This window comes from Ictidomys tridecemlineatus, chromosome 6 (assembly GCF_052094955.1).
Source record: "Ictidomys tridecemlineatus isolate mIctTri1 chromosome 6, mIctTri1.hap1, whole genome shotgun sequence".
Lineage (NCBI taxonomy): Eukaryota > Metazoa > Chordata > Mammalia > Rodentia > Sciuridae > Ictidomys > Ictidomys tridecemlineatus.
Genome location: NC_135482.1, coordinates 68,692,063 through 68,709,114, shown reverse-complemented (window position 1 = coordinate 68,709,114; position 17,052 = coordinate 68,692,063). Strand labels below are relative to the sequence as shown.

At 39.1% G+C, this 17,052-nt stretch overlaps 1 protein-coding gene across 2 annotated transcripts in view; it reads left to right on the top strand.

The window, feature by feature from the left end:
- Ano6 (anoctamin 6) overlaps positions 1-17,052 on the top strand; it is a 196,830-nt gene that overhangs the window by 160,455 nt on the left and 19,323 nt on the right. For both annotated transcript variants that reach the window (XM_078014846.1, XM_078014847.1), the window contains 5 exons: positions 328-553; positions 1,593-1,762; positions 2,111-2,208; positions 9,709-9,839; positions 15,848-16,053. In XM_078014846.1, coding sequence (XP_077870972.1) covers positions 328-553; positions 1,593-1,762; positions 2,111-2,208; positions 9,709-9,839; positions 15,848-16,053 — 831 coding nt within the window. The remainder of the gene's footprint in view (positions 1-327; positions 554-1,592; positions 1,763-2,110; positions 2,209-9,708; positions 9,840-15,847; positions 16,054-17,052) is intronic.

Genomic DNA, 17,052 nt, shown 5'->3' with positions numbered 1-17,052 from the left:
TAGAGACAGGGTCTCACTGAGTTGCATACACCTCACCGTTGCTGAGGCTGGCTTTGTACTTGTGATTCTCCTGTCCCAGCCTCCTTAGCCACTGGGGTTATAGGGGCGCCCTATCGCGCCCAGCCCATGTTAACATCTTATATGTGGGTGTACTCACTTTCTATGTTCATCATTCTTTTCCCTTTCTCATGCCCTACTTTCTTCCGCTTGTGGCACTTGTGAGATTTATTTCACTTTACACAAGTACCTTGTAAATAATATGCCAGTTTTTAACAGTAAAAATTTGATCACTGGTGAGTCTCACGCTGCTGTTTTTTGTGCTTTCAGATCCTGTTGATCATCGCTTCGGTTATTGGAATCATTGTCTATCGACTCTCAGTGTTTATTGTGTTTTCTGCAAAACTTCCTAGTACTGTCAATGGGACAGACCCAATCCAGAAGTACCTGACTCCACAGACAGCCACGTCCATCACTGCGTCCATCATCAGCTTTATCATCATCATGATTCTGAACACCATATATGAAAAAGTGGCCATCATGATTACTAATTTTGGTAAGGTCCTGACGTAGCTCAGGCAATTTTCGAGACATTTTTAAAACCTTGCTAAAAATAGAGACTAAGTCTCTTTTTCCATTTCAATTCTTGGAGGTTACAATTTTTAGAAAATTTCAAGCATAAACATTTTCTCTAGCCTGTATGGGAAAAGAATTATCAACGGCTTTGTATTAGTAAGAGGGACAAAGCAAAGACAGTATAATGATACTGTCCAAGCTCTGTGTAAACAGATCAGTGCTGAATAATATTTTCAATTACATTAGATCATGTACTCTATTGTTGAAAGTAAATAGTCTCTTTATTGCAAATAAGTGGAATAAGGTCATGGTCCCAGTGGCAAATACGCTCATTGTGGAGAGGACAAGCAATCGCACTGCTGCCGTCTTCTCCCGTGCTGTTCATATTAATATAATGCTTGGCATTTTGAAATAAGTGTTTCTTCCCCCTGGCTTGTATCCCAGGCAGCTGCTTAGTGGTCAGAGTTAAGTGCTTTCCACACCCTGCATACATCTGGGTCCTTCTCTGTTCTTAGATGACCACTTAGTCCATTCAATCAGACTGATGTAGATTCCAAACTAGAAGGATGACCCGTTTTGTGTTCCCCACATGCCCCTTGTTTTGTGGTTGTGTTCAGCAGACCTACCTTACAGCAATTCAGGAAGACAAAAGATTATTACTCAGCAGGCAATTAAAAAGTAATGTTCTATTAGTTTACAGCTGAGATAGTCCTCATCTGTTTGATAACATAGTACTTGTGAATTTTAAGAAATCATTGAAAAAGAAAAGCTGATGTGTACGTACACACACACATTTTGTCACGTGAGATATTGCATTCTGTGGTGAGAACTCTTATAACAATGTGTAAACTTGGAATTAACACGGTGGCTATATTAAGGAATTGAAAACAGCTTAAGTGAAAACAGTGTGAATTGCATTTTTTCCCCCAACATGTTAACTCATGTATGAGTGTTTTGGATTAGAGTTTCAAAGCTGTTCACAATTTTAAAATCTCTTTTCTGTTTTGTTTTAACGACAGAACTCCCAAGGACTCAGACTGATTATGAGAACAGCCTAACCATGAAGATGTTCTTATTCCAGTTTGTCAACTACTATTCTTCATGCTTCTACATAGCATTCTTTAAAGGGAAATTCGTAGGCTACCCAGGAGACCCAGTGTATTGGCTGGGAAAGTACAGAAATGAAGAGGTATGAAAATAGAATTGTATTCTTTTTACAGTTTAAGCTGCTTCATGTTTTGTTACCTAAAAACAGTTTCCTCATGGTTTTATAATATATATTTTTTTAGTTGCAGATGATCACAGTACCTTGATTTTATTTATCTTTATGTGGTACTGAGGATCAAACCCAGGGAGGGCCTACACATGTGCTAGGCAAGCGCTCTACCACTGAACTACAACCCAAGCTCTCCTCATTGTTTCTTTTTTTAAAAGATGTTTTTAGCCTACACAGAATATCAGAAAAATAAAATTACTGATTATAGATGGGTTTAACTGGGAATATAATCTAAATGAGATTTTCTTTTTAACATTCCAGTGTGACCCAGGTGGCTGTCTCCTTGAACTAACTACTCAACTGATAATAATCATGGGTGGAAAAGCAATCTGGAATAACATACAAGAAGTCTTGCTTCCGTGAGTATTAGATAGTGTCGCTTCTTGGGTAATAGGCAGAAGGTCTGTCAGCCCACCTGGTGAAATAATTTATCTACACAGTCACATAGCTGTATGTCCACCTCTAAAATGGATTAGAATCTATTATTAAAGGTCTTTGGGCAGGATAGTCCAACAGTTTATATGTATCAAGTGTTTGATAAGTATGTAAAACTTTCTTCCTTAAGAAAAGCCCACCTGCTACAGTTTAAACTGTCAGAGAGGCTGTGATTAGTCAGCCACAGAGCGAAGCCCTTCCTTAGAATGTGAACTACGCATTACCCCACCTTTTCACAGCAACCTCCTCCCTTCCCTTTATGTATGTTTTAAAGTCATTAAATAGTGATTTGTTGAATTATTAATGCCAATAGAATGCTTTATATTTTTCTCTAATTTTTAAACTATTCTCATTTTTATCTTCCTTTTGCAGTGAAAATGTATAGCTTAAAGAGATTCAATATTTTACCCAAGTTCACAGGGGCAATAAGAAGTTACTATAGGATTCCATACCAGGACACTATGTCTGCAAATTCTTGTGCTTTCAAGGAGAGGAGTTCAGGGCTGGGGTGTAGCTCTGTGGTTGAGGGCCTGCCTTGCTATACCTGAAGCTCTGGGTTCAACCCCCAGGACATCAAAAAATAAACAAGTTCTCTTTGTCTTCCTAAAGCACAGGGATACACCTATAATGCTTTAAGAGATAATTGTTCAAAATAATAACCACAAAGGTTTTGACTTAACTGGTTGTTTTTTTCCCCCTCAAGAAAATGAGAACAAGCTATAGCTACACTGAAGACCTTAGCACAAATCGTACTGTCCTAAATTTTCACTGAAGTGCCATCCACATCAAATGGCAAAGTTCAGCACCATCTGCATTCTCTGAGAATTTCAGGGAGCCTATTCTATTCATTTCCTTTTGCTGCTGCAATGGATTGCCACAAAATTGATTAAAATGACAAAGTTATTATAGTCTGGGAAGTCGACCGTTTAAGCTAAAATCAAGGTGTTGGCAGGGATGTTTCTTACCAAAGTCTCAGGTGAATCTCTTTCTCTGCCTTTTCTAGATTCCAGAGGCTACCCATATCTCTTGGCTTGTGACCTTTTCTCCATCCACAAAGCCAGCAGTGTTTCCAGCAGGAATAGGAAACACTATCCTATTCCCCTTTCTCTTCCTCTTTTAATGACCCTTGTGATTATATTGGATCCCCAGGATCATCTAGGATGATCTCCCTGTGTCAAAGTCAGCTAATTACCTTAACCAGGGAACTTAACACATACATATGTTCTGTGGAATAGGAGGGTAACATCTTTGGAAGGACCATTATTCTTCCTGACACACTTATTTTTCCAGGATAATTTCTGCTCTTCTAAAACTTTAGATCTGTCTTCCCTCCTATGTATTGTACCTTTCTCTATTCCATGTCAACCCAAATGGAGAGTATGCACAGCCCTCTCCCTAGTATCTCCCAAAATCACTTCCAACAAGCATGCTTTACTGATGTTTGGAGAATGAAGGCAGAAACTCATACAACTTACATTTTGAAGTTTAATAAACCTCCCCCTTTTTTATTTTTCTTAGTTATACATGATGGTAAAATCTATCTGGATATATTTATACAAACATGGAATATACCTTATTCTAATTAGAATACCAGTCTTATGGATGTACATGATGTTGAGATTCACTGTGGTGTATTCATAGATGCACACAGGAAAGTTATGCCAGATTCATTCCACCGTCTTTCCTGTTCACATCTCCATCCCTTCCATTCATTTCCCTTTACCTAATCCACTGAACATCTACTCATACCCCTCTTCCTTGTTGTTTGTTAGCATCCACATATGAGAACACTTGCTTTTGGGGGACTGGATTATTTTACTTAGACTCCAGCTCCATCCACTTACCAACAAATGTCATATTCTTATTTATATATCATAATTTCTTTATGCATTTCTATTTATAGGTATCTAGGTTGGTTCCACAGCTTAGCTATTGTAAATTGTGCTCCTGTAAACATTGATGTGGCTGTGTCACTGTAGTATGCTGATTTTATCTCCTTTGAATAGATACCAAGGAGTGATGTAACTGGGTCAAGTGGTAGTTCCATTCCTAGATTTTCGAGGCAATTTCATACTGCTTTCCAGAATGGTTGCACCAATTTGCAGTCTCACTAGCAATGTATTAGTGTACTTTTCCCCACATCCTTGCATTCTTGATAATTACCATTCTGGTTAGAATAAGGTGAAATCTCAGAGATATTGAACACCTTTTTCATATATTTGTGGACTATTCATGTGTTTTATTTTGAGAAGTATCTGTTTAGTTCCTTTGCCTATTTATTGATTGATGTGTGTGTGTGTGAGTTAAGCTTTTTGAGTTCTTTGCCATCTGTACCTCAGATAAGGTGTTAATTTTCAGGATATACAAAGATTTTCTCCCATTCTATAGTCTCTCTCTTCATGCTTTTGATTGTTTTGCTGAGAAGCAGCTTTTTAAAAATTCCTTATACCACTCTGCAACCAAGGTCTTAAACTTACCATACTACTTTCTCCAGCCTCCTGTCATTCTGCTCTATCTCCCCATCACATACAACTCCCTCTCCTGAACTTTCTTCCTTCTCCCCACTTCCCCCAGTCTGGTTTCCGTCCTTCCTCCTGGGCAGTGCTAACTGACACTGGGTTTCAGTACATCCTTCTGGATTTCTTCCTCCACCATCTTCAGGGTGAACCTCCAGAGTCTTTCTCTAAACAAAAATATCTCACCTTCCCCTTCTCCCACCCCTTTCCCAGAAAGGGATTCTGGCTTTAGCTGTGAAATTAATATTTTATAATCCTACTGTGCAGAAAACAACCCTTTCATTCAGTTAATATTCAGATTTTTCCAGATAAGTAGGTTGTACACAAATAATACTATGTTTATTTTTTATATTTTCACATAGAAACAAAGCAAAGTCTTAACTTATTCTTACATTATTAAAAAGCATTTTCTAAGCAAAGCATATTAATTATTTAACCCCAAGTTTTGATAATTAATTGTTCAGTAGTGAACTATTCTCCAATTTGAAAATGTAGTGGGGAGGGTAGATTTCCTAAACCTAGTATTGAGAAATTCATACAAAATGAAACTTGTTCACAGGGGATGTTTTTTAAATAAAAGATGATTTATAGTCTGTACAGCCTGTTTATATTTTCATTTCAAGTAGGTCCATTGTTAAAAATTACAGTGACCTTTAGATATTTCTACTGCTGATCTAAAGTATTTTTTTAGTATGTTTTAAATGATCTCCTCCTTCGTTTAAAAGCTGGGAATGCCAAGTGTTAGCCAAATTAGAGAGGGGCTTCTCCTTTCTCTAAGTTCCAAGTCAAAGGTTCTCCTTACAATTGTACAAAATCCTAGCATGTCAACGATATAACAGTCATCCTTGCTTCCCAGGATTACACCCACCCCAAAAATAGACATAAGGCTTTTCTTTCCTAAGTCAGCAGCTGTTTTCATGTCAAGTTAATATGTCAAAAGGAAAATAGTGAAATATATTTTTGACTAGGAAAATTGGAACCAGAGAAATAGCATATCTGGCACTGTGGCCACATTCCCTATGGGGTCTCCCATACATGGACTGGACCTTGGCATTGAGCAGGCACTTGGCATGAACCATCAGATGGTTAAGTGCCTCAAATGCTTCAAGTACAGAGCATCAGTAAACCACAGAACAAACTCGGAGCCCTTTGGCCTTCTAAGTACCACTTATTTGAGACATTCCTGGGAATTTGCTTTATTCTATACTTGAAAAAAAAAAAAAAAGCTAGTACAATTCCTGTGTTAAGCAAATTACTCCGAAATTTTTATGATAACATGTTGAGGAAAATAATTAAACATCCAAAATGCATATGGCATTAGTGTCTTTTGATGGTTAGATAGTGGATGATTATAATTTTCTTCCTTTCCATATTTTCTATGTTTTCTACAATAAGTATTCACTAATAAGAGAAATGAAACATAGGGAAAGGTATCCTTTTGCAAGATGTGATCTAGCTATAGGATGCTCCAGAGACATACAATCAGAGGAGGCTAAATGCAGGTAGCCTTCACTACCCATAGTTACCCTTTAAATTCAAGAACAGTGAACTCAGGTGTGAAATATATTCAGATAGTAAGGGATTCTCGTCTTTGAAGCTTAGTAAGGAACACTGTAGAATGTTCTAAACAGAATAGGTAACTATGTTTAGTAGGTGAGTTAATTATGATAAAGAAAAGTCCAAAAGAAAGCTATGAGGTGCATCACATTAACATAAGTACTAAGTAAAGGGCAGCTTATTATAATGAGGTTAGGCTAACACATACATAGAAAATTTTTAAAGAAATTCTTTTGTAACCACTGCCCTGCTTCTAAAAGCCTTATACCAGATCTTCTCCCCTCTGGCTCTTTTTAAAAGCTCTGTAAGTGATTCTCATGTGTAGGTAGTCAAGATTGAAACCCAGTATTAGAGATATAGTCCATTAGAAAACCCAAAAGACTCAGGGAAACAGTGGGTAGAAGCTTCTACAGATGAGGAGTTCAGCTGAACTAGAGACTCAGAGTGTGTAGCTAGAAAAGAAAACTAGTTGGAAATACCTGTCATCTGATCCATGATGAGTGGGGAGACAGAGCAGTAGGAATGAAAGCACCAGATGAGTTAGTAATGCAACAAGATAAAAAAGCTTCATCTGAATCCAAATGATGATGGATTTGGGGCCATACAGAGAAATATCTGCTTCTCTGGGGACATGGAGAAGACTCAGGAGACTGAGGTTGGAAGGGAGGGAGAGCAAAAAAATAAATCAATAAAAAAACCCAAATAACCTTGAGATTAGGTGTCATGAAGGATGGTGGGCAAATGTGGATCTCAGAACTGGCTGTTACAAGGTCCCTGGGATTGGTGTAAAACTGTAGATCCGGGACGTGCCTCAGTTCCCTGGCTTTAGGTACAGGAAGCTGCACTGTTAGCAAGCATTCCACATCCCTCTTTTGAGTACTGAAATGAGAACCACTGGTCCAGGTGGCCAAGCATACCCAAGCCAAGATTCCCAGTGATGGAGGCCAGAAATTCAGTGGGCTTCAGCCAATGTGGCCTGTGATGGTCAACAGGAAATCCCATACAGGGGCCATGGGCGTGTTAGGAAATGTTTTAAAGCCTTGACCTGTTTTGAATCATTTAATCCTGATAGCAGCCCTGGACAATGTTTTATCACCTTCCTTTTTTTTTTAATATTTAAGTATGAATTATTTTATGTTATTTAAAATTCACACAAAAAAACAAATAAAATTCAACAGTTCTACATTTCAGTGGTATCAAGAACATTCACAAACTTACTGCAGCCATCACCTCCATTTCTAAAGCATTTTCCTCACTCCAAAAGTAAATGTGGTACCTGCTCATTCCTCATCCCCCCATCCAACCCTGACAGCCACTAATCTGCTTGCTGTCTTAATGGAGTTGCCTGGTCTACCATTTAGTACAAATGCAATCATACAATATGTGACTGGTTCATCTAGCTTCTTTCACCTAGAATAATCCTTTTGAGAATGGCATAGCATTACTTCATCCCTTTTCGTGGCTGAATATTATTCCATCGAATCGGTGTTTAATTGGCCCACTCAGCCACTGATGAACATGTGGGTTGGTTCCACCTTTTGGCTATTATGAATATTGCTGCTAAGAATATTGATGTGTGTGTTTGAATAACTGTTCCGTTTTGGGGGGAACCACCGGACTGATTGCATAGAATCACCACGGTACCTAGCAAGTCCACTCCTTTGTAAATACTCCAAGAACTGAGAATAAAGTGGCCACTCTATTTTATATTACACCAGAGGGGTGCAAGCATCTCACCAAACATGATGGAAGTATCACCTTATTTTAACTTTACCAAAGTAAATGTAGCTAGTAAGCGATGAATATGGGTTCAGATTCAGGATTATCTGAGTCAAATCCCTTCCACTTTCTTCAGCTCCCTATTGCCTCCATGATTTTATCAATGAAATACAAATGGGGAAAGATTGTGAAGCTGGGGCCATGTTCCATGGCACAGCATCTCCCCTGAGGAGGGCCTGGGTAGTGTGCAGGCCAAGTTAGCGCTGGGATGAGTGGCAGTGGGAATCCCAGCACAGAGAGCACCTCAGTCCTGTCTTAGTCTGGCTCGTGTGTGTGAGCAGTGTGTACTCACGAGGAAGAGCATGATGGTCTGTGTGGTTTCTTGCAGCAACTTTTTGTAGTCCCAAGAGGCCTCACACAAACCTGTTGTTTAATCAGCCAAAGCTTAGCCAGATGTTCCATGTGTACTTGAAGTTGCTTCTTGTTACGGCGCCTCTTCTGATGAACTCCACAAGTCGACCACAAGCTGGCTGTGGCTGGAGGGGACAATGGTTCTTTATACTAGGTGCACACCTCATTGTACTGTCAACTAAGATTTCTTTTCAGGGCAAATTGCCATTAAAGGGCTGGGATTGTGGCTCAGTGGTAAAGCGCGCGCTTAGCACACGCGAGGCTCTGGGTTTGATCCTAGGCACCACATAAAAATAACAAAGTTCATCGTGTATACCTACAACTAAAATAAATATTTTTTTTAAAAAAAATTGCCATTAAAAGTGGGAAAGCGTTGATCTGGGCCACAAGGCTTTCAGAAAGAAAAACATGACATCTAAGAGGAAAGGCTCTGTGAGGGTGGACCCCTGTAGTAGGCAGAGCTGCTTCTCCTAGCTCTGCCTATGACCTCAACGGGGCATTGCACTTCTCAGGTCCTTAAATTGTTCAGCTGTGTAGTCCCATATTATCTAGTGAGAGCTATATTGTCTAATGTCAATTTGTCACTTTCCTGCTTAGTGCCCTTCAGTGGCTCCCTACTTCCCTCAGAATTAAAACCATCCAAATGCTCATAGTGGAGATCTCTTAGACCCCTGTTTCCCACTAACCTTGAGCCATGGGAGCCTCCTCCGTGCTGTATTCCAAGGTGGGGGTCTGCTCCTGACTCTGGGTGTCTGCAATCACTGTTTCTCTTTCAGGAAGCTCTTGCCTCTGCTGCTCTACCCTCCCCCGTGTCCTTGTTCAAATATCACTCCAGTTATCCTCCACCACACCAGTCCTCCCTGGAAACAATCCTGGTCTTGCTTTATTTTTCTCCATTGCACTTATTGCCAACTCACATATTCTGTCCATATTGGAAAGACCATTATGAATAAGAGAGGAAGTAAAAAAACAAGAAAAAACTGAAATTGATCAAATGAAGAAAAATATCTTTTTAAACCTTCCACGTGAAAACACGGAGGAAAAGCAGCCAGTTACAATTTTGATAAATATTTGGGGAGTAGGAAGACAGAAATAAAAAGAAATATTCAAACAAGAAATCAATTTCTTGGGAAGAATACATGTTCAGATTTCAAGTTGCAGTGAAATACTTTTATGACTTTCATCTAATAACAATCTAATTATAATTGATCTCTTTGGCAGCTGGATCATGAATCTAATTGGACGGTACCACAGTGTTTCAGGATCAGAAAAGAAAACCCCACGATGGGAACAGGATTACCATCTGCAGCCCATGGGCAAGCTGGGATTATTTTATGAGTATCTTGAAATGAGTAAGTTGTTTATGAAGCTTTAAGTGATATAAAATATGTTGGAGCATGTTTTAAAGTCCAAAAACATCTGTTATAGAGCCAAACAATTATTTAGCATATTGAAATGAAGAGGAGTATTTTTTCTCCGCTTGGTAAAATTATGCAATCAGCTTTTTAAAATAAGGTGGCTGTGTGTGTCTTTGTTAATATTTATGTTGTTTGAAGATAAAGATTATTACCATCCGATGAAATGGAGTATTCATTGAGGTCCTTCTTCACCATTAATTCTCAAAGCACTCTAACCATGTTGTCTGAGAAACTCAGCAAATATCATTAGTTGTGGTTTGGCTTGGGCTGAAGTCCATGCGGGCACAGCCGATAGCCAATACACGTTTCTGATCTTAAGTTCGAGGCCAGCCTCCACCTCTTGGCGAGGTCCTCAGCAAATTAGAAAAAGAAAAAGCTTCTAGGAGCTTGCAGCTTCACCATAGAAAGGATTCCAGGTCCTCCTCTCATACCTGGCTCCCGTCTTGGACAGCATATCTATTTCAACTCAGTGGTTTCCACTTGGTTTCTTGATTGACTTCGGAAATGGAAAACCATTCTGCTGGTGTGGAATTAAGATTACTTTAGCACAGGCCCTCCTTTTTCTTTCCTGAAACTCTTTGCCTTTGAGTATTTTTGGTCTCAGTTTCTCAGGTTTAACCTAATTTTGAGTTCTCAGTTTCCTTTAAATGGATGCATCTCAAAATAGGTTTCCATAGGAGGCACCTTCTTTTCTATTATGCATGACACACTTATTTCTAATAGATGGCTAACAATTTACATGTTTTCCCTTGCAGCTAACCACTGCATTGAATTGCAGGTTTTTTTAAAGCTAGGAGAATAGAAAAAGAGGCACAAAATTTTAGTTGACAGGCCTTGCATTTATGCATAGGAGTCTGTGTGTTGGCAAGGACACCCTTTTGTATTTCCTATTTACAAGTCTGCAGATCGAGGGTGGATTTTATTAAATCACATCCTATGTATATAATAATTGCTTTCAAAAGTATACATTATACATGGAAACACATCCGCTTTCTTCAGTGAGTAAAAAGGTTCATTTTGTGGCTTCTTCAGTCAACAATATTTTGCAGCAGCCCAGGGTCTAATTTGAATTTCTTTTTTTGTTTTCCTTGTTCTTTGTACTCAGGTTTTATTAAGGGTGTAGCTGCAGTACATAATATAGAAGCTATATTTATTCATTCTGTTTATTTTCAAAAGTCCTGCAAGACAATTACCCGTTATTTCAAAATGAGTCATAATTATAAATATTTCTTATTGGAGCCATTATCGGCATTAATAACAACAACATTCTGATGTAAAATATCATTTGTTATTTTAACCTCCCTCCCAAAAGAAAACTTAGTTATTTTCTGTGGTGATTAATCAAATAAATGTGTTGAGAAGAAAAGTTATATAGTCGTGCTTTAGGGAGTTGATAAGACTTAGTTTTTCACAGGCTTATTAAAATAGTTATGAGCTAAATGATTTGGCCTTGTCCTTCCCTAGGAGAAAAGATAGAATAACACAGCTGTTATAAACAGGTTTTTAGATTTATTCAGTTGTTTTCCAATTATCTAAATAATACCAGACAACTTAGAAAACGTAATCAGTTTCTGAGCATAGGCTGTCTGTTACTGTATATTCAACAGAGGAGTGAATCTGGATTTTGTCCTTCTAGGATGTGGAAGATAGAATTTCAAGTGCCTTGTGAATTGTTTTTGTGCCTCTGGGAATGGCTGCACCACCACAGCCCGCTTTGTCCCAGTCTCCCCGTGTTCACTAATGATACCTCCAGCTACCTTTCTAATTAGGGCTCCTACTGCTTTGGGAAGCATCTTCCAGCCAAGGACCCAGGACTCCACCATCCTTTTCCCTTCTTTTCTACCTGAACAATTCCTGATGAGCATCCACAGAGCCCCTCAACTTTTCACAGTGCCTTGTGGCTTCCTTCCTCTAGGCCTTACTGGCACTCGCTACCATGATCGTATTCATGCCTCTCTCCATGTGGGACCAATAACACTGGAGGTGGCTACCGAGCCCTCTGTGTCTTTCAGTCCTCCCTTGGAACACCCAAGACTGGAGCCTAGTATTCACAAATATTTAAGTGACTTTGGAGCATTTCTACAACCGTTAGTGGATTTACCTTTATGTTGCCCCACCCATTACACCGTGTATGGTATGGCCTGTGATTTTTTGAGTGGAATTTTTATTTCTTAGTGAATTTCCTACCACTCTTTGAAATTATTTGGGAGGCAAAGTTTCTCAAAGTGTTGGGTCCTGACGCTGAAAACTTAGACAGAAAACAAAAGAAACAGTGTCAGTATTAAGATCTGGAAACCATAGATATCATTCTGTACCTAGAGTACTGAACAATACAGCCAGTCTCTCGTCAATTTGGTACACCTTCCGAGGGGGAAGGGACCATAGTGAAGTGCACTAAAATGACAAAGTGAGCTCCACCTGTGTCTAATTCTACCTCTTTCACCTTGCTGTATTAACTTGATCCATCTCCAAGTAAGTTTTTTAAATCATTAAAACAATGACTCTGACCAATATTATTTTTTCTCCACTTAACTTATGGCAATGAGTGTCAGCAGATTTTCCACATCTCCTTGTACCAAATCCCTTCCTCTCCTCCCTCCTCTGCATACCCACCAGAGCCCCCACTACCCTTCAAGGCCTGCCCTCCTGTCTACCACCTGCAGGTTGAACTTTCCAGAATGACAGCTAGGTAACTGGGGAGGATTGGTAGGCTTCCTGTCTCATGGTTTACTCAGTAAACACTTGTTGAGCACTAGTTTGTGTCAAATGCTTTAACAATTGCTAGGGATACCAAGGTAAGACTTGGTTCCAACCCTCATGGAGCTTAGCACCCTAAATATTATGAAGAATACAAATCAGACTTGCAGAGCAGATAATATTTGAACTGGATTTGGAAGGGAAAATGGAAGTTATCTAAAGTATGGTGAAGGGAATAGACGTTTCATGTGGAGGGGTAGACACATTTTAAAGTAAAAAGGCACAAACACTGAACATTCATTGTAAGAACAACAAGTAGACAAAATATGGCTGGAACAAAGGATCCATAGTTGGGAAAATCGGGTAAGCCAGGGCCTTATCATATGCTTGTCCAGGAGCCTTGAACTTTACTATTAAGGAAACACCCATCTGTTAGAATACTGGTAAATAAGAGAATTGTCATGTTATGTTGAAGAAAACCAGATTATACTGGCAATAGAATAGAAGATATTCCTTTGGATGGGGTCCATATTTGGTGGGAGGAAGATAATCCACAAGGCAGCAGCAGGTAGCCCAGACAAGAAGTGATAAGAGCCCAAACGGAGGACATAGACATTGCAATAGAGATAGGGAGACAAGTTTGATAAGTGTTATAGAGGCGATTTGTAGGGGAGATGATGAATAAAATTGTTAAAACACCTTCCAGGAGTCTGAATATTTAGGGTGGGAATAGGGAAAGTAGCTGGTGTCAGAAAAGCCATAATGACAAAGGGGCATAATGAAAACCAGGCAGAAAATGTCAGAGCCGAAGCCTCTACTTAATTGCTAGAATAGTGGGGGGTGCTTTTTTAGAGGTTTTTATTTTTTCCTCATATGACTTGACTTGCTTTTTAAAATTAAAGTAAAACAAAAGTCAAGGAAAACATGTTCCATGGAGAGGGGAATATTTGACCATGTCAGAAACTCAAGAGTGATCAAATAAACAGAGTTGAATGTGCTTGAGCTTTGGAATAAGCAATCAGTGCAAAGTTGACAAGAGTAGGCCCCATGCAATGGTGAGGACCACAGCAGGATTTGGGGGCTTTGAAGAGGGGAATACATGGTGGAGGAACAAACAGTGGATGCTTCAAGAAACCTGACTGTAAAGTGAAGGAGGAAGAATTAGAGAGTAACATAGGATCATGAGGGGTTGTTTTTGTCTTAAAAATAGGTGCTTTTGCCTTACTGAAATTATTAGTTTTGTTGTTGTTGGAGGTGGTGTTTAAGAAGACACTTATAAAGTTGTTCATTTTAATATCAGAACAGATCACGCTGGGTTGGTGTTTTTCTTTTGCCTTTTTAAACTATAAAATTGTTAATTCATCAGGAATTTGGGAGTCAAAAGTGACAGGCCCATGCCAGTTTTTCCAATGACTTAGCTACTTGCTCAAATATTTGAATGCTGATTGTAAATCCCATGAATATTTATCTGTTCTTTAAAACATTCTGTGTAATTCATACTTACTATCTATTCATGCACTAGTTCTGCACCGTTTCAATTATAGTAGTATTATAGCATACTTTATTAACTCCTAGAGCTGTTCTCATTTTATTATTCTTTTTCAGAATGTCCTGTATTAATACTGTCAGGGCAAACATTCCTCCTCCTTTTTAACTGTTTATTTATCTCTCTTGAACTCTAGCATCACCTTTTGGCTTTAAAAAAAATCCATTTGGGATTATCAACTGAATTCATTAGAATTCTAAATGATTCTGTGGAGAAAATTTTGATATATCCCAAATTTGAGTCTTAGCATATCCTACCATTCATTCAATCGTCATTGTTTTTAAGTCAATTATTATAAGTCTTAACATTACCTATTAATTTATTCTCAAGTAGTCTGTGCTTTCATTGTTATAAATGATATCTTATCTGGATATTTAACTGAATTTATTGCTAATAAAATCCTAATTTCTGGCCTTTCTTGAACAATCAGATCTAGCAACATCGGGCCCTCACTCCAACATGGCAGCTGTGAGCAGTCACCTTCAGTAGGACACACTTGCCAATGTACCACCGTTGACTCTGACCCACTCCCCACATTTCTTGTCCTTGCCTGGGCCCAAAGCCTGATGAGTATATCGAGGTTTAAGTAAATCACAGACACAAGCACTGATATCACTAATGTTGCTTCCACTGCTGACTCTGACATTACCTATTCTGGCCCTTTGACTTCTATGAATATGAACACTTCTCCCCGGCCTGTGTGACTTGTCTTTTCAGCCCTACCTTTCTACAACAGATCTTGGCCTCTTAGACCTGAGGCAAATGCCAGCTCCTCCTACCTAATCACAACTGCTGCAGCCTCACCTGGCCTGGCCAGAGTTGTCCCTGCTCCCTGTCTGAGCAAATGCTGAAAGGGGCTATAAATAATGTTTTCCTGTTCTCCAGTCTCAATTCCACACCTGTACACGTTCCCTCTAAAGATCTGCCTGTGAGAAGAAAAGCCCTAAATCAAAAGTTTTTTTTCTAGATCTTTGGTTTTTCTTTCTTCCTCCTCCTCCCCCCCAAATCCCTGCTCCCCTCCTATACAAAGGTCATATAAGTTACAGAAAAGGAGAAAAGAACTTCTGAGCTTCCACTGGTGTCTTGATGTGTCAGGACCCATAGATTGTAACAACTTCATGAGGACGATTCCTAAAGTAGGATTATGTGTGGTTGAAACACCTTGACCACACGTATTTTCTATGATTTGTAATAATAGATTCTCTGAAGGCTCTGCCTTTGCACTCAGACTTAGGGGAGCTCGTTCAGTTGCTTGTTTCCTCCAACATCTTTGAGCACAGCCTTCCCGACAGTACATTTCTTGTTTCTTGTTAGATGCTTCCATACCATTTTTCTTTTTTAATCTTAAATCAATCATTTTCCAACATTTTGTTGTCTCTACACTGAGAATAAATAAAGTACTTAAAACGTCTCGGGTTTATTAAAGTAGTTAGGGTTGATGAAGTCGTTTTCAGCATATTCCTATTATTAAGTGAATATAAGTGCAAGAAACAGGCTGTATTTAATCATCTTTCCAGAAAGCTCATATTTGTGTTTTGTTTAAGTTGTTTCACTGTTGAGCAACAAATGTTATTGACCACGGATGTGTTTTCTCTTTGGGATCGAGTTCTTTGCCTTTCTCTTTCTTTACGAAAGTAAAGGAAAATATTGTCTTTCCATCCATCCACCACTCCATGATGTGTGTCCATTCCATTGACAGTTATTCAGTTTGGGTTCGTCACCTTATTTGTGGCCTCTTTTCCACTGGCTCCTCTGTTGGCTCTGGTGAACAATATATTGGAAATAAGAGTGGATGCATGGAAACTGACTACGCAGTTTAGACGCATGGTACCAGAAAAGGCCCAAGACATCGGCGCGTGGCAGCCCATCATGCAAGGAATAGCGATTTTGGCTGTGGTGACCAATGTGAGTAGACCTAAGCTTAAAGAGTTAAGACCTTAAAATGTCCAAAAATGCATTAGGATGCTACCTAAGGAATGAAATGGTTGGTACTTTATAAAATGGGACAGTGCCAAGTCTATCATTGCATATGAGCAACATAGTTATTATAGGCTATGTAACCAATTATTCTTTTAAAAACATTGTTTGCTTATAATTATTTATTTACCAAGTTAAGACCAACTACAAATGTACTATAGTCTCTCATTTGCTAAAATGTTTCAATTAAATAGTCTTATTACTATTATCATATTCCTTACATTTTTAACCCTCATAATTATAGAGGGAGTTATCAAAAGGTGCTTTTATCATGTACATGGGAATGTATTCATTTAGAGTTTTAGGACCCAGAAATGAGACCATCCCTTCATATTTTCCTATATATTCCAAAATACCAATTTAAAATATTAACTTTGATGAAGTCTAAGCACTTTGTGCATTCCTAATTGTGTTACCTCCTTGTCTCCAGGGTAATAGTTCTTCAAGGAGGTGGGTTACAGGTGGCTTTCAGCACTTTTCCCACCCTACCCCTTTGTCTTTGCTAGCCTCACTGGTCATTAACTGAGGCAGCCTCATGCCCTGCATGGGTCCCAGTTATGAGGGGACATTCAGTTGTTTCTAGCCTGCATTAAGAGTCCCCAGCCCTTCCCATGAACCTCTACAGAACAGAAATCAGAGTACCCACAGCCAGGCTTTGGAGGAGGGGAGTTCCTGAGCATTGTAGGCTACAGAGTGAGGTAGGCCTAAGCTCTGCTTTCCCACACTGAACCTTGGTTCATGCGGAAGCAATTCAGAGCCTCATTATCATTTGTAAAATGAATTCCGTAACCACTCAGTTGTGTGTAGGGAATTATTCAATGAAATAATGCATGAACTGCATGGAGCCTGGTCCTTATTGAATATTACCTGCTCTTGTTTTATCTTCATTACCCAACATCATTAACAATGACTCTGAAGCCTCTGACA